General features: G+C 45.1%; 1 protein-coding gene across 3 annotated transcripts in view; it reads right to left on the bottom strand.

Annotated features, from left to right (window-relative positions):
- Positions 1 to 272: 272 nt before the first annotated feature.
- Positions 273 to 17,697, bottom strand: part of tjp2a (tight junction protein 2a (zona occludens 2)) — a 36,025-nt gene continuing 18,600 nt past the window's right edge. For 2 of the 3 annotated variants that reach the window (XM_036967844.1, XM_021590854.2), the window contains 22 exons: positions 17,581 to 17,634; positions 16,604 to 16,728; positions 16,391 to 16,493; positions 13,455 to 14,181; positions 13,130 to 13,233; positions 12,736 to 12,889; positions 11,660 to 11,771; positions 11,322 to 11,464; positions 11,089 to 11,173; positions 10,777 to 10,927; positions 8,553 to 8,661; positions 8,226 to 8,445; positions 7,584 to 7,768; positions 5,902 to 5,997; positions 5,599 to 5,678; positions 5,223 to 5,433; positions 4,921 to 5,021; positions 2,504 to 2,731; positions 2,207 to 2,308; positions 1,842 to 2,111; positions 1,255 to 1,340; positions 273 to 1,091 (listed from right to left, as the gene is read on the bottom strand). In XM_036967844.1, coding sequence (XP_036823739.1) covers positions 938 to 1,091; positions 1,255 to 1,340; positions 1,842 to 2,111; positions 2,207 to 2,308; positions 2,504 to 2,731; positions 4,921 to 5,021; positions 5,223 to 5,433; positions 5,599 to 5,678; positions 5,902 to 5,997; positions 7,584 to 7,768; positions 8,226 to 8,445; positions 8,553 to 8,661; positions 10,777 to 10,927; positions 11,089 to 11,173; positions 11,322 to 11,464; positions 11,660 to 11,771; positions 12,736 to 12,889; positions 13,130 to 13,233; positions 13,455 to 14,181; positions 16,391 to 16,493; positions 16,604 to 16,728; positions 17,581 to 17,625 — 3,591 coding nt within the window. In that variant the 5' untranslated portion in view covers positions 17,626 to 17,634 and the 3' untranslated portion in view covers positions 273 to 937. Of the gene's footprint in view, positions 1,152 to 1,254; positions 1,341 to 1,841; positions 2,112 to 2,206; positions 2,309 to 2,503; positions 2,732 to 4,920; positions 5,022 to 5,222; positions 5,434 to 5,598; positions 5,679 to 5,901; positions 5,998 to 7,583; positions 7,769 to 8,225; positions 8,446 to 8,552; positions 8,662 to 10,776; positions 10,928 to 11,088; positions 11,174 to 11,321; positions 11,465 to 11,659; positions 11,772 to 12,735; positions 12,890 to 13,129; positions 13,234 to 13,454; positions 14,182 to 16,390; positions 16,494 to 16,603; positions 16,729 to 17,580; positions 17,635 to 17,697 lie in introns of all 3 variants that reach the window. The other variant, XM_036967845.1, reaches the window with a different exon arrangement.

The raw sequence follows: 17,697 nt of genomic DNA, 5'->3' as shown, positions 1-17,697 counted from the left end.
TACCAGGCAGATTAATGTTTGATCAGTAACCAGATAGCGGAATTTAAATATGCGTATTGAGGAGAAACACCTTTGGTCTTTCAGGATCCTATGAATGTACTGTAAACTGTCTCCATGGGGGCGTGGTAACCCAAATGTGAGCTTTTCATTGGACCAAAACCACTTCTACAGCCTTGCATGTAAAACATATGTAACTGCGATGTTGCAGCTGTGCTATAATTTGCACCTGGTTGAATGAACTCCTAGAAACAACAGTCACCACGACACAAATGAAAGTTTAAAATAGATTTATTTGAGAAAGTTAACGACTCACTAGTTGATTTCAGCCGCATGAAGAGGACCATGATGCATATACAGATGGTTGACACCCCTGGTAAAACAAGAATGGAGCATCTATACTGTATATGCCATAAAAATGTGATTGTCTCAGGTTGTATGTAAATTGGCATGTTTTGTCCATCACCTCAGAGCCTAGTGCTGACTGCTTCTTTCAGTGGTCTGACACTGCTACACTATAAAAGGCACTTTGTATGCGCTGATCTCTAGTATTAAAATACACAAAAATGACAGAGTACAGTAAATCAAAGGGTATGCAATGAGAGATAACCCACCACCCACTAACAGGCCAGCTGGAGACAGAGTACCCCCATGTCTGTCCAGATCTGTTACATTGAAATAAACAAGATTTAAAACATGTAAAAAGATCATATATATATACATACACGGTTATAAAAAGTGTATTCGAACCCTATTGGTTTGGATAAATATGACTGCGGGGTTGGGAGGTTAAAAGGCATATACGCCATCCCACACAGTGAGGGAAACAGTCAATGTCAGGACACACCTGAATGGGATATATCATCCTGCCACTAGGTGGGGCCACAGGACAGGGTGTTCGAGTAACCACAGTGAGAACAATAAGGTGGATCTGTCTGTCCTACATCTCAGTGTCTTTGTACTTCTGGGGGTTGCTGTAGTAGCCTCGTCTGGTCTGGTTGGCCAGCTGTCTGCGGTACTCTTCCTCATCGTCGTCGTAGTGACCCCTGCTCTCAGAGTACGGTGGCCTGGAGGACGGGGTCTGGGGCTCTGAGCTGGACACACAGGAGAGCGGGAGAGACATTTTTGTTCATTCAGATTGTTGGGCATTGAGTCTGTAAAAAAAAAAAGTATTGAACCCAACCTGACAGGCAGTGGAAAGTTAAGTAAAAATGCTAATTTGTGTGGTGATCGACAAGGTTAAAAAGACGAACTTACCCTATTGGCTGTGGGCGGTTGTGGTTGGGCTTTGGTAGTTTCACTGGGACTGCATAGATGTCTGGGTGCTTCTGGGCTATTTCCAGCTACAGTCAAGAGAGCAGGAGGAGTTTGACAGTTGTGTCAACGCACATACTGTACATTAAACATAAAGCAACATACAGTTGAAGTTGGAAGTTTACATACACCTTAGGCAAATACATTTAAACTCAGTTTTTCACAATTGCTGACATTTAATACCAGTAAGACAGGGTCTTAGATCACCACTTAATTTTAATGTGAAAAGTCAAAAATAGTAGAGAATTATTTATTTCATCACATTCCCAGTGGGTCAGAAGTTTACATACTCAATTATTATTTGGTAGCATTGCCTTTAAATTGTTTTAAATGACTCCAACCTAAGTGTAATGTAAACTTCCGATTTCAACTGCATGCACTTGAATATACCTTTTGGCACTTGAAATAAAACATTTAAATCAGAATATATGAAATTATCACTTTCCCCTGAAGAACCATTTGGTTCTTTTATGGGCATTACATCTTACTGCTAGGGGCGTTACTGTCTGTTTTCCACCAGTAGTACTGACCCGTGCTTGCTCGGCCTCCTGGAGCTCCAGCATCCTCTGGGCTCTGGCCAGGTGGTCCATCTTTTCGAAGGCCTTCACCTTGCCAATGAATGAGCGGTTAGCCGGGTCCTCTCCCCCCTGGACACTGTGGTCCTCAGATGACTGGCCGGGGGCCTTTAGGGTGGGCTTGAGGGCCACGGGGGGCGGGGCGGGCTTGGACCCCCCGGCCGCGTCACTGCTAATGGTGCTGCTGGAATGGGAGTCATAGCCCCCCCGAGACTGCACCCTCACCTGGTGCAATAGAAGAGGATATTCTGGTCTTAAAAGCAAGCACAAAATGTGGTACAGGGTTTGAGAGCTGAGGGTGGGGTTCAAGGGGGTCTCACCTTGGGGGGCTCAGGGACGAAGGTGGGGGGCGGGCTGGGGTCTCTCAGCACCTCTCTGCTCCCTGATCTCCTCATACGAGGTATGGGGGCAGGATGGCGTCTCTACAGGTGGGAATGGAGGGATGTACGCATGTCAACAAACACAGACTAGGTCAACACAACAAGTCAAGATTGTTGACTGGCAATGAGAGATTAATGGAGTACACTTGAGAGAGACAGATGCCAGTCTCCATCTCTGACACTGGATGAGTGATTGACAATGAGGGCTCGTGATTGACAGTAGTAAAGCACACCCACCTCCTCTGGCAGTACGGGCTCTGAGGAGCGGCTGATGGCCGACACCGGCTGATGGGGCTCGTCCATTGGCTCGTCCAGCTCATTGTCGGTGTAAGCCCCACCCTCGTCGGCCGTGTCGTCGAAGTCGCTGGTCAGTCGGCTGTCCATGCTCAGGTAATCGGCGCTCATCGCTGACAGGTATGACATGTGGTCATCATGGATATCCAGTTCCTCTTCAGAGCCGTCCAACTGAAAGAAAGACGCAAGTTGGTATGAAAGACACTACATACAGGACATACATTCACATATTCAAGTAAATTAATATCTTAGAAATTGTTGCGGTTGATATTTTTGTTCTCTGTGTGTGTGTGTGCGTGCGTGCGTACACACACCAAAAATATTTAAAAAACACAACATGCAACAATTTCAAAGATTGTACTGAGTTACAGTTCATAAGGAAATCAGCCAATTGAAATAAATTCATTAGGCCCTAATCTATGGATTTCACATGACTGGTCACAAAAACAAAAGTAGCGCCGTTGATCAGAAAACCAGTCAGTATCTGGTGTGACTCATGCAGCGCGACACAGCTCCTTCACATAGAGTTGATCAGAAAACCAGTCAGTATCTGGTGTGACTCATGCAGCGAGACACAGCTCCTTCACATAGAGTTGATCAGAAAACCAGTCAGTATCTGGTGTGACTCATGCAGCGCGACACAGCTCCTTCACATAGAGTTGATCAGAAAACCAGTCAGTATCTGGTGTGACTCATGCAGCGAGACACAGCTCCTTCACATAGAGTTGATCAGAAAACCAGTCAGTATCTGGTGTGACTCATGCAGCGCGACACAGCTCCTTCACATAGAGTTGATCAGAAAACCAGTCAGTATCTGGTGTGACTCATGCAGCGCGACACAGCTCCTTCACATAGAGTTGATCAGAAAACCAGTCAGTATCTGGTGTGACTCATGCAGCGCGACACAGCTCCTTCACATAGAGTTGATCAGAAAACCAGTCAGTATCTGGTGTGACTCATGCAGCGAGACACAGCTCCTTCACATAGAGTTGATCAGAAAACCAGTCAGTATCTGGTGTGACTCATGCAGCGAGACACAGCTCCTTCACATAGAGTTGATCAGAAAACCAGTCAGTATCTGGTGTGACTCATGCAGCGCGACACAGCTCCTTCACATAGAGTTGATCAGAAAACCAGTCAGTATCTGGTGTGACTCATGCAGCGCGACACAGCTCCTTCACATAGAGTTGATCAGAAAACCAGTCAGTATCTGGTGTGACTCATGCAGCGCGACACAGCTCCTTCACATAGAGTTGATCAGAAAACCAGTCAGTATCTGGTGTGACTCATGCAGCGAGACACAGCTCCTTCACATAGAGTTGATCAGAAAACCAGTCAGTATCTGGTGTGACTCATGCAGCGCGACACAGCTCCTTCACATAGAGTTGATCAGAAAACCAGTCAGTATCTGGTGTGACTCATGCAGCGCGACACAGCTCCTTCACATAGAGTTGATCAGAAAACCAGTCAGTATCTGGTGTGACTCATGCAGCGAGACACAGCTCCTTCACATAGAGTTGATCAGAAAACCAGTCAGTATCTGGTGTGACTCATGCAGCGCGACACAGCTCCTTCACATAGAGTTGATCAGAAAACCAGTCAGTATCTGGTGTGACTCATGCAGCGAGACACAGCTCCTTCACATAGAGTTGATCAGAAAACCAGTCAGTATCTGGTGTGACTCATGCAGCGAGACATAGCTCCTTCACATAGAGTTGATCAGAAAACCAGTCAGTATCTGGTGTGACTCATGCAGCGAGACACAGCTCCTTCACATAGAGTTGATCAGAAAACCAGTCAGTATCTGGTGTGACTCATGCAGCGCGACACAGCTCCTTCACATAGAGTTGATCAGGCTGTTGATTGTGGCCTGTGGAATGTTGCCTAACTCCTCTTCAATGGCTGTGTGAAGTTGCTGGATATTTTGGCGGGAACTGGAACATGCTGTCATACGTCATTCCAGAGCATCCCAAACCTGCTCAATGGGTGACGTACTACCAAATTCTCTAAAATAACATTGAGGCAGCTTATGGTAGAGAAATTAACATTAAATTATCTGGCAACGGCTTTTGTGCACAGGCCTGAAGTGCACATTTTAGAGTGACCTTTTATTGTCCCCAGCACAAGGTGCACCTGTGTAATGATCATGCAGTTTCATCAGCTTCTTGATATGCCACACCTATCAGGCGGATGGATTATTTTGGTAAATCCGAAATGCTCACTAACAGGTATCTAAACAAATTGGTGCACAACATTTGAGAGAAATAAGCTTTGTGTGTGTGAAACATGTCAGGAACACTTCAAATGTTGCATCTATATTTTTGTTCAGTGTATATGTATTAAATAAAAACAGAGCTTACCTTGCCCTCACAGATCCACACAGCCCGCTCCTGCTGTGCCCGGATAGAGTCTTTCACACTCCCATACCACCCGTCATTGGCCGAGTTCAGGTCAACAGTTGCTGTCCAGAGAAACAAACCAGAATGATTGGCACAACAGAAACAGAAGAAATACAGCGTAATCATAGTTTATTACTGAAACAATGTGGCCTCCTTAGACCAACCCTAGTGTTTGGGCTTCATAATACTAGGGATTCACCTGGGGACTTGCATCAGTGACATGTACAGTGCCATATACATAGGAGCTGCTGTGTGTGACTGACCAGTGAAGAGGTGGGAAAAGGTCTTCCTCATTTTGACCGCCTGCTCGTAGAGTTTGCGGGCGCTGCGACTGGAGCCGGGCACAAGGCGGTTCCTCATGGTCTTGATGCCCCCCTTGCTGTCCGGGTTGAGGAACACCACAATGGGGTACCACTGGGTGTAGTTCAGGGTGTCCACTGCCTTGGGAGTCACGTCCAGCAGGGCATGGCGGTCCTAGGGAGACAGGGTCAATGTGAGAGGGAAGCTGGAGAAGATGACAGTGAAGAGGAAGAGTAAGGTGGAGGATGACGACTACGGTGATGAAGGTAAGGGGTGGATGAAGATGATGGTAATGATTAAAATGGGGAGGATGAAGACGCCGGTGGTGGTCGCGTTTACCTGTTCGATGATCTGACGAATGGTATTGAGTCTCACCACACCGGAGGACTTGTCAGCGCCTGCGTCCTTGGGCTCGGTCTCTGTGTGGTCAAACAAAAACACATCAGCTTCTCACCAATACTACATAAACACACATGATCATAGAAGCCATAAGGAAATGCTCAATTTAGAAAGACCGGTCAGCGCACGGTGAACAAATGTGGAACTATTCCATTGAAATTAAAAATACTAAATTGAGCGCACCTAACGTAAATACATGATGCACCTTCGTTTACAAGCAGAAGTTAGGAGCACCATACTCACTGGCTATGACAAACTCCTCAGGCAGGTCGTTGGCCAGTTTCTCATTGACTGCGTCTGCAATGGGCCCAAACACAACCACTGGTCTCCTGAAGCCAGCTGAGGATCAAAACAGACACACGGTTAGTATCTCACATCTGAAGTCAGAAGTTTACATACACTAACTTAGTATTTGGTAGCGTTGCCTTTAAATTGTTTAACTCGGGTCAAACGTGTCAAGATAGCCCTCCACAATCTTCCCACAAGTTCAGTGAATTTTGTCCCATTCCTCCTGACAGAGCTGGTGCAACTTAGTCAGGTTTGTAGGCCTCCTTGCTCGCACAAGCTTTTTCAGTTCTGTCCACACAATTTCTATAGGATTGAGGTCAGGGTTTTGTGATGGCCACTCCAATACCTTGACTCTGTTGTCCTTAAGCCATTTTGCCACAACTTTGTAAGTATGCTTGGGGTCATTGTCCATTTGGAAGACCCATTTGCGACCAAGCTTAAACTTCCTGACTGATGTCTTGGGATGTTGCTTCAATATATCCACATTATTTTGTGAAGTGTACCAGTCCCTCCTGCAGCAAAGCACCCCCACAACATGATGCTGCCACCCCCGTGTTTCACAGCTTGCAATCCTCCCCCCTTTTCCTCCAAACATAACCATGGTCATTATGGCCAAACAGTTCTATTTTTGTTTCATCAGACCAGAGGATATTTCTCTAAAATGTGTGATTTTTGTCCCCATGTGCAGTTGCAAACCGTAGTCTGGCTTTTTTTATGGCGGTTTTGGAGCAGTGGCTTCTTCCTTGCTGATTGGCCTTTTAGGTTGTCAATACAGGACTCATTTTACTGTGGATGTAGATACTTTTGTACCTGTTTCATCCAGCATCTTCACAAGGTCCTTTGCTGTTGTTCTGGGATAGATTTGCACTTTTCACACCAAAGTACATTCATCTCTAGGAGACAGAACGCGTCTCCTTCCTGAGCGGTATGACGGATTTGTGGTCCCATGGAGTTTATACTTGCGTACTATTGTTTGTACAGATGAACGTTGTACCTTCAGGCGTTTGGAAATTGCTCCCAAGGATGAACCAGACTTGTGGAGGTCTACAATTTTCTTGGCTGATTTCTTTTGATTTTCCCATGATGTCAAGCAAAGAGGCAATGAGTTTGAAGGTAGGCCTTGAACTACATCCACAGGTACACCTCCAATTGACTCAAATTATGTCAATTAGCCTATCAGAAGCTTCTAAAGCCATGACATCATTTTCTGGAATTTTCCAAGCTGTTTAAAGGCACAGTCAACTTAGTGTATGTAAACTTGTGACCCATTTGGAATTGTGATACAGTGAATTAATCTGTCCGTAAACAATTGTTGGAAAAATTGTGTCAGGCACAAAGTAGATGTCCTAACCGACTTGCCAAAACGATAGTTTGTTAACAAGAAACGTGTGGAGTGGTTGAAAAACGAGTTTTAATGTCTCCAACCTAAGTGCATGTAAACTTCCAACTTCAACTGTAGCTCTGGTTAGACATGCTATATAGTTTGTCTGTGCATTCCATTATGAGAAAGTTCCTAATAATTCAGTTGATAGTTAAGTTCAATCGAAAGTTTAGAACTTGTTCTGTTCTATCCAGTCAAGTGGCTCTTAGACCACACCCCAACAGGAGATAGGAGTCTTTTGCGTTGGGAGACGTACCTTCTCGTAAGACCACCCTCTCGTAGGCAGAGAAGCGAGTGGTGACAGGGGTGGCAGTCAGATCCTCTCTGCTCTTACGGAGGTCCTTCTTCTTTGCCGCCCTTTGACCCCTCAACCTCCAGAAGTCTCCTCTGTCATTGGCTGTTCCTCTCTGGGCATTCTGCACATTTGACATTTGTTCCGCCCTGAGAAGCAGAGAACACCAGGAATCATAAAGTACTTAGTCTCAATCATCACACACACACACTTTCAAACACTTGGGTGAAAACTTGGTAATTCCATCAGACATGGTTAAAACTACTGTCAAGGTAGAGAACATCACTTCTAAAATTGAGATCATATGAATTACTACATACGGTGCCAACTGAATACAAAGCCAAATTAAACAAATATCTTCCAACATTGTTATAGGCTACATACAGTATGATAATAGATAGGATTATTACACCTACATATTAACATGATCCAAATATAGTCTGCTATAAGCACAGCACTAATTCATTAATAACATTATGAGTTCCTATTTCACCATGATGAGTTCTTAAATAACCTAAGTGAATTATTTATTCAGGCTGCCATTGGCTGCAGATGGAATAGGAGTCTTATGACTGTGTAATTATGTATAAGTAGCCTCATACACACCTGCTCTTGTTGGGGATGATGCCCTTCTCCAGCAGCTGGTTGTCTTTGTCAGTGCGGATGGCTAGCCAGTTGCCCAGCTTGCCGTCATAGAGTGTGTCAGTCACATTGAAGATCTCCCCTCGGGAGAAGGGCAGGCTCTGGGGAACCTCTTTCTCATACTCAAAGTGGGTCCTGATGAAGAACGAGTCCCCCCTGCCCGATGCCAGGATGTCCTTATAGACTGGAACAGAGGACAGACACCACAAACATCAAACCACTTCACCTGCGACATGAGTTGAAATAAAATGACAGATGTGTCTTTCTCTACAGAGTGAAGACGTGACTCACCATCTGGTTTGCTCTGAGCCAGGATGGTGACATCCTCTCCCTTTGGAATCTCCAGCAGGTATAGGACAGCATCCTCACGCACCATGCCCCTGAAGTCCATGTTGTTCACCTGACAGACACAAAGACATCAGAAGACATAACATTAGCGATCATATGTAAAGCACTCATGAACAGACATGAGGAATTTCACAAACATGACAAACATTAAAAACTCTTAAGGATCCGCACGTTTTTATTTTTCTTCGCCTAAAATGACATACTCAAATCTAACTGCCTGTAGCTCAGGCCTTGAATTAAGGATATGCATATTCTTGGTACCATTTGAAAGGAAACACTTTGAAATTTGAAAGAAATGTGAAATGAATGTAGGAGAATATAAAACAATAGATCTGGTAAAACATAATACAAAGGGGGGGAAAATCCATTCTAGCTACTGTAAATTGGACAGTGCAGTAAGATTAACAAGAAGTTAAGCTTTCTGCCAATATCAGATAGTGGGGCAAAAAAGTATTTAGTCAGCCACCAATTGTGCAAGTTCTCCCACTTAAAAAGATGAGAGGTCTGTAATTTTCTTCATAGGTACACTTCAACTATGACAGACAAAATGAGAAAAAAAAATCCAGAATCTCACATTGTAGGATTTTTTATGAATTTATTTGCAAATGATGGTGGAAAATAAGTATTTGGTCAATAACAAAAGTGTATCTCAATACTTTGTTATATACCCTTTGTTGGCAATGACAGAGGTCAAACGTTTTCTGTAAGTCTTCACAAGGTTCACACACACTGTTGCTGGTATTTTGGCCCATTCCTCCATGCAGACCCCCTTAGGTGCAGTGATGTTTTGGGGCTGTTGCTGGGCAACAAGGACTTTCAACTCCCTCCAAAGATTTTCTATGGGGTTGAGATCTGGAGACTGGCTAGGCCACTCCAGGACCTTGAAATGCTTCTTACGAAACCACTCCTTCCGTTGCCCGGGCGGTGTGTTTGGGATCATTGTCATGCTGAAAGACCCAGCCACGTTTCATCTTCAATGCCCTTGCTGATGGAAGGAGGTTTTCCCACTCAAAGTCTCACGATACACGGCCCCATTCATTCTTTCCTTTATATGGATCAGTCGTCCTGTTCCCTTTGCAGAAAAACAGCCCCAACGCATAATGTTTCCACCCCCATGCTTCACAGTAGGTATGGTGTTCTTTGGATGCAACTCAGCATTCTTTGTCCTCCAAACACGACGGGTTGAGTTTTTACCAAAAAGTTATATTTTGGTTTCATCTGACCATATGACATTCTCCCAATCTTCTTCTGGATCATCCAAATGCTCTCTAGCAAACTTCAGACAGGCCTGGACATGTACTGGCTTAAGCGGGGGACACGTCTGGCACTGCAGGATTTGAGTACCTGGTGGCGTAGTGTGTTACTGATGGTAGGCTTTGTTACTTTGGTCCCAGCTCTCTGCAGGTCATTCACTAGGTCCCCCCGTGTGGTTCTGGGATTTTTGCTCACCGTTCTTGTGATCATTTTGACCTCACGGGGTGAGATCTTGCGTGGAGCCCCAGTTCGAGGGAGATTATCAGTGGTCTTGTATGTCTTCCATTTCCTAATAATTGCTCCCACAGTTGATTTCTTCAAACCAAGCTGCTTACCTATTGCAGATTCAGTCTTCCCAGCCTGGTGCAGGTCTACAATTTTATTTCTGGTGTCCTTTGATAGCTCTTTGTTCTTGGCCATAGTGGAGTTTGGAGTGTGACTGTTTGAGGTTGTGGACAGGTGTCTTTTATACCGATAACAAGTTCAAACAGGTGCCATTAATACAGGTAACGAGTGGAGGACAGAGGAGCCTCTTAAAGAAGAAGTTACAGGTCTGTGAGAGCCAGAAATCTTGCTTGTTTGTAGGTGACCAAATACTTATTTTCCACCATAATTTGAAAATAAATTCATTAAAAATCCAACAATGTGATTTTCTAGATTGTTTTTTCTCATTTTGTCTGTCATAGTTGAAGTGTACCTATGATGAAAATTACAGGCCTCATCTTTTTAAGTGGGAGAACTTGCACAATTGGTGGCTGACTAAATACTTTTTTGCCCCACTGTATGTCTATGTCCTGGGAAATGTTCTTGTTACTTACAACCTCATGCTAATCGCATTAGCCTACGTTAGCTCAATCGTCCCACGGAAGGGACACCGATCCCAAAGAAGACTAAGAGTTAACCCTTTCCCTACCTTCATGATCTGGTCCCCAGTGTGAAGACCCTCCTGTTCAGCAGGACTGTCCTCCTGAATGCCTGCGATGAAGATTCCCACATCGTTTCCTCCCGCCAGCCTCAGCCCCACGCTCTCCCCCTTCTGGAAACGCACCATCACAGTGTTGGGCCTGGGCAACACACAATCCATTTAAGACAACAGGCAAGTTAATAACATTTGTACATTTCCTCATTCATAATCTACATTAGAGTACACAACTCTGTTGAGTTAATAGTGAGTCTGTGCCCTAGACCCATTCGCTGTAGATGTGTTTGTGGAACCAACACTTACCCGTATATCTCCTGATCCTCTATGCTTGGTGTCAGTGGTACCTTTGGGGCAGCGTGGACTTTTGGGGCAACAGTTACTACCGGTGCTGTAAAAACAAAATGGAAATCCTCATTGGTGAGCATTGCTACGATGGATGGGTAATTTAACTGATGCACTGCTTATATAACAGATAAATGTAATAACGGGAAATAAAACATTTCCCATATTCAGTTATTCAAAGTCATTGTGCTTACCTGGGGGTGTTTCCGGGCGGGGCTCCACCCTCTCTACTGGCAGAAGGGGCGTGTCCTCCACAACTCTATCCTTTTTTCGCGCCGGCATGGCGAACGGTGTCGGCATAGCGCCCATTTTAGCCAGCCTGCTGGGAGGTTCCTCCCTGAGCGTAAAACACACATAATCCCATGGTTCTCAAACAGTACAGCACAGCTACAGTAGGCTTTCATCTTCTCAGAAATACCATAGTGATGGTGTACAAATACTCAATGTAAATATCATCTCAACAATATTATATGGTAAGATATTATATAAGAGTGATCCATACAGCAGGTGGGAGCAGAGGGTGACTGTTTACCTGGGTTTGTCTCGGAGCCTCTCATTGGAGGAGTGGGAAGACAGGTCTGAGTGGGGGGCTCGTCGGTCATCCTGTGGCGAGTAGGAGCGGTAAGACTCGATCTCAGAGATATCTGGAACACAAAATATTACCAACATCTAGTTCATCTTCAAGACAGATAACCCAAGTCGACTTTTCCCCATAAGAAATGTTACATTTGGTATTAGTGGAGTGGAGAGAAACAGACAAACACAGCAAACCTCAGACAGATACATTTCTTGCAGATACCCGTCACACAGACAAGCACCCCTGTTCTCAATACAGAAGCTGCAGTTCCAATCTTAGATCGCACATTTATTTGCTACATTTCAGACCATAACATAATGAAATTCTGTCATATTCAATAAGTGGATTATCGGGGGGGGATTATATTCCCCTGCCAAGCTCTCACACACCACGTCCCTGAATGGACCAAAGTGGGTCAGAAGTCCCTGGGTGTGTGACAACGCCCCCCTCAAACGCTTTGGGTTAGCGCATCACCCCACCCTCCCATTTAATTACACAACCCAATCATAACCTGCACTTTGATCACGTGACAAATATACTGAAATAGAGCCAGTAGCCATAGAGACGGCCAGGTGACACTGAAGAGAACACGGTTCTCTTTTTCATACATTACTTCTATAGAAATGTGAAATGTTATTGATGGAATAGACTAAATGTCATCAACAAGGTGTCTGTTTGGCTGACATGCATGGGTATACCGTTTCATAATCTCTCTATACCAATGACAGGTCGGGTGGAAGGTGAGTAAAGTTGAAACAAAACTTTATTATCCCTAAGGGGAAACTTTTTGTTGTTGCCAGAATCAAACAAAAAGAAAACAGACAATTCAATAAAACCAGATATGGACAGGACAATACAACCGAAAACATACATTTTCATATCAGTAGACAATACAGTAGGTTAAAACACTCTCAATGAATAACTTCTACAAAGCACTGGGACCGTTCTGAATCTGTCCACATAAAAAGGTATTTTTCCTTAAAAAGGAAAGGAGCTGCTGCCACAGAGACTGAGAGTGGAGGGTCTCTCACCATCGAGCTCAGAGTCGCTGTCTGCCAGGGGAGGAATCCTGACCAGGACCTGTCTCCTGTCTCTCTGCACCACCAGCTGCAGCTTTCCTCGAGACTTCTCGATCAGCTTCCCTGCATCGCTTAGAGACAGGTTCTCGGTCACTGTACCATTGATCTGACACAGAGAGAGAGAGAGAGTCAAATCACATTCATAGTGTATCGTAGCAAACACACATAATATCTGTAGCCCACTGTCTGAGACGGATCATTCTTAAGTAATGTGTGTGTGTGAGGGGGGGGGGATAAATCCCATTATAGGCCAACATAACATGCAACTTTTAACGAGGCAGCAGTGAAACAACGCTTCCCCCAGGGCAGAGATGAAACAGTGGTCTGTATGTGAGGCCCTTCCTACCTTCAGTATGATGTCTCCCTCCTGTAGGTTGCCATCCCTGCAGGCCAGACCTGTGCTGGTCATCTCCTTAATAAACAGCTGACTGCCCAGACGCAGACCATACTCTATAACACACACACAAAACACATGGTGTAAACATAAAAACATGGTTTAACTGATAGTAAACATTTAGCACAGGTTGTCTTAGAGGAATGAGCATAGTAGAGATATATCACTGTAAATATGGAGTGTTAGTACAGTATGTGTATGTCAAATGTATGTATGTATGTATGTATGTGTGTATGTATGTGTGTATGTATGTATGTATGTATGCATGTATGTAGACCTTCATTGGGCCTGTTCTTCAGCAGCAGCACGTTGAGGGGTTTCTCCAGGGGCTCCTGCTCCCGAGGGGGGCGGGCCATGGGGACTGGCATGGCGGTGGGGGAGGGTGAGCGGTCCAGACGCTCCCTGCTCCCGCTCCTCTTCATCTGCTCGTTCCTGTGGTCGCGGTCACTGGGAACACGTTCACGGTTACGCTCAAAGCTGTGGTCGCGACCATGGCTGCGGGCGGGACTGTGACCGGCCCTGTACCGCCGCTCGGGGCTGTTAGCGCGGTCCAGAGTGCGTTCACTACGGAAACGCCTGTCGGGGCTGGGGTCGCGGTCAAGGGCCCGTTCGCTGCGGTAACGCCGATCGGGGCTGTGGTCGCGGTCAAGAGTGAGGTCGCTTTTGTAGCGGCGGTCAGGGCTACGTTCACGGTCCAGAGTGCGACCCATGCTCCCGTCTCGTCTGTACTGCCTGTCTGGATGGAGGTCCCTCTCCACACTTCTGCCCCGGTCATCTCGACCGTAATCACGGTCAAAGCCCCGTCCCTGATAGCCAGCGTCTGTGTAACCTCCCCTTTCCTGGCTGTGGTCGCGGTCTTGATGACTGCTGCGTCCGCTGTACACACTGCGGCGGTCCTGGTCGTAGTCATAGTCATCGTTGTAGTCGTTACTGAAGACGCGGTCATCGGGGGAAGGGGCGCGTTTCAGCAGGTTCACCGGAACCTTCCTGGGCCTCTTGACCGTCTGTCAAAAACAAAGATCCCATCAGGAATCATTCACAACTGTTATTTATTCAATTTGTATTAAAACATTATTTTATTTTTTTAATTAAAAAAATCAGGGGAATCCATTGAGACCAGGATCTCATTTTCATTGGTGCCCTGAGGACAACAAATTCAACATGATTCATAAACAACATGCAGCCCATATACGTTTTGATTTAAGAGGTTTGTATCATTCTTAACTATAAGGTACCAAATAACTAAATCTAGCTTATAGGACCTGTTTCAAATGATCACTTTTATGCTCAACATAGCCACTTCATATTCTCACTCATGCCGGAATGGGAAAATACCCTTTCTATTTTACTCAGCTAAGTTAAATTATTTTTACTATAAAAATGATTTATAAAATAAGGGCACGGGACTTATAAGAATATATTGTCTGCTAATTGAACTAGCCTACGGCATGGCCGTCTCAAATTCTGTTGACTACATTTTATTCATGTTTCTTTAGACCTGCCCTAAATAAATAATGGATGTATTGTATGTGTATATTAAAATAGATTTATTGACTTTTTAAAATGTAGATGCTCCCAATACCAAACCCCAGCGCTACAGCTTCTCTAACATCCAGGAAATGAGACTTAACACCATCAGAAATCAGACATTGTGTCCTGTCTGACAGTTCATTCTCAAACCACTTGCAAGACGCCTGATCCAGACCTATTTCAGTCAACCTTTGAATGAGAATGTGACGGCCAACAGTGTCGAAGGCAGCACAATGATGATTTTTAGGACCTAAGCAATTTAGCACATCTAAAACAAGTGTAGCAGCTGAAACGGTGCTGTCCGGGCCTACCCTCAGATCCCAAACAGATCTAATTGGGAATCTTTTGCCACCATAATCAAACATTTTTTTTATATATATACACAGCACATTTGGAAAGTATTCAGACCCCTTCCTTTTCCCACATTTTGTTACCTTACAGCCTTCTTCTGAAATGGATGAAATTATGTTGTTTTTTCTCTCCACCAAATCGACACACAATACCCCATAATGACAAACCAAGCCATGAGGTCGACAGAATTGTCCGTAGAGGACAGACAGTACTGTGTCAAGGCACAGATCTGGGGAAGGTTACCAAAATGAAGGTCCAAGAACACAGTGGCTTCCATCATTCTTAAATTGAAGAAATTTGGAACCACCAAGACTCTTCCTAGAGCTGGCCGCCCAGCCAAACTGAGCAATAGGGGGAGAAGGGCCGTGGTCAGGGAGGTGACCAAGAACCCAATGGTCACTGACAGAGCTCCAGAGTTCCTCTGTGGAGAATGGAGAAACTTCCAGAAGGACAACCATCTGTGGCCAGACAGATGCCACTCTTCAGTAAAAGTCACTTGATAGCCCGCTTGCAGTTTGCCAAAAGGCACCGAAAGGACTCTCCGACCATGAGAAACAAGATTCTCTGTTCTGATGAAACCAAGTTTGAACTCTTAGGCCTGAATACCAAGTGTCACATCTGGAAGAAAGCTACGGTGAAGAATGGTGGTGGCAGCATCATGCTGTGGGGATTTTTTTCAGTGGCAGGGACTGGGAGACTAGTCAGGATCGAAGCAAAGATGAATGGAGCAAAGTACAGAGCGATCTTTGATGAAAACCTGCTCCAGAGCGCTCAGGACCTCAGGCTGGGTTGAAGGTTCACCTTCCAACAGGAAAACAACCCTAAGCATACAGACAAGGCAACACAGGAGTGGCTTCGAGACAAGACTCTGAATGTTCTTGAGTGGCCCAGCCAGAGCCCGGACTTGAACCTGATCGAAAATCTCTGGAGAGACCTGAAAATAGTTCTGCAGCGACACTCCCCATTCAACCTGACAGAGCTGGAAAGGATCTGCAGAGAAGAATGGAAGAAACTCCAAATACAGGTGTGCCAAGCTTGTAGTGCCATACCCAAGACTCGAGGCTGTGATCGCTGTCAACGGTGCTTCAACAAAGTACTGAGTAAAGGGTCTGAATACTTATGTAAATGTAAAATTCAAGTTTTTAAATTTGTTTTAAAAAATGGGAAATTTCTAAAAACCTGTTTTTGCTTTGTCCTTATTGGGGTAGTGTTTAGATTGACGGGGGGGAACAAATATTTAATCTATTTTAGAATAAGGCTGTAACGTAACGAAATGTGGAAAAAGTCAAGGGTCTGAACACTTTCTGAAAGGACTGCATGTCAAACACTCACAATTTTGGCTACTTTTCCACACTTTCTGAGGGTCTGTACAGCGAAGGAGTGTGGCACGTTGTCCATGGGAATGGCGTTCACCTGCACCACCCGGTCATTCTCACTACAAAACACAATTAACATATGAGGATATACAAACTGTACACACATTAGCTCCTCAAAATGACAGAACACTTGATTTCTCATAATGACTGATTGACAAGAGGTACGTACAATAGCAGGCCATCGGCGGGCCCTCCCTGAAGTACGTCAGATACCACTATGGACATCTCCCCACTTTCCTCGTTGGGGTTGTCCCGCCCCCCGGACACTGCAATACCAAAACCCATCTTGGGGTCCTGCAGTGAAGAGGACATGTATTAGAGATGTGTTTGTATGGGTGTGTGAGTGCCTGTGTGACCTCGTCTGTTCAGGTTAGTGTGTGAGTAAATGTATCTGTCTGTCTACGTTTGTGATGAAGTCTTTATGTAAGATAAGCCATACATCCTACCTAGTGTTTAAGTGTGTGTGTGTGTGTGTGTGTGTGTCTCTCTCTCTCCTTGTTGTCTGTGTGATGTACCTGCCCCCGTGCTGACCAGATGAGATTAGAGCAGAGATTTAAACACCCCCATCTCCTCTCCCATCTGTACTAAAAACATTCCCTGCTCCGCCCGCGAGAGTTTGGCCGACAGCGTTCGGTCGAAAACTCTCTATGCTATGCCCAACAGTACCTATCCTGTAACGGCTAAAGGAGCATCACATCAGCCCGTTACACTCTCTCTCTATCCTCGCTAGCAGATTGTATGACAGCTGGATGTGGAAGGGTCAGTGATGTGGTGGTTAAAAAAAGCAGCTTTATAGCCAGAGCAGAGTGAGTGGAGGAGACAATGAGCACGAGCGCCACACGATTAACTGTCCTGGGCAGATGTGATTGCATGCATGGCATTATTCCAGTCTGTGTGCTGTAGATGGGTGAACATGTACTAGAGTGCGTCAGATGTTCTGAAACGCATCTTAAAAAAGGACCCACAGTGTATTGCATTGTAGTTGCGCATGACAATTAGAATTCAATTCTGTTTTGGTTATAATTGAAATGTGATAGTCGCAGTGAAGAGTGTTATAGTGTGTTATGGTTGCAGTACTTAAACAGGTTGTATTGTGTAGTAGTCCAGTGTGGTGCTGTATGTGTGTTGTTGTAAAGCTGGACTCACCCTCTGCAGCGTCACTGTGTACTGCTCCCACACGGTTTCCTCCATGACTGGGCTCTATGGGAGAAGGACACGTTCCACAATGAACAGGAGATAACCATGTGTCTCAGTTCAACAGGA

Source organism: Oncorhynchus mykiss, chromosome Y (genome assembly GCF_013265735.2).
Source record: "Oncorhynchus mykiss isolate Arlee chromosome Y, USDA_OmykA_1.1, whole genome shotgun sequence".
NCBI lineage: Eukaryota > Metazoa > Chordata > Actinopteri > Salmoniformes > Salmonidae > Oncorhynchus > Oncorhynchus mykiss.
The sequence above is the reverse complement of the archived record's forward strand: the minus strand, read 5'-3'. Positions and strand labels throughout refer to the sequence as shown.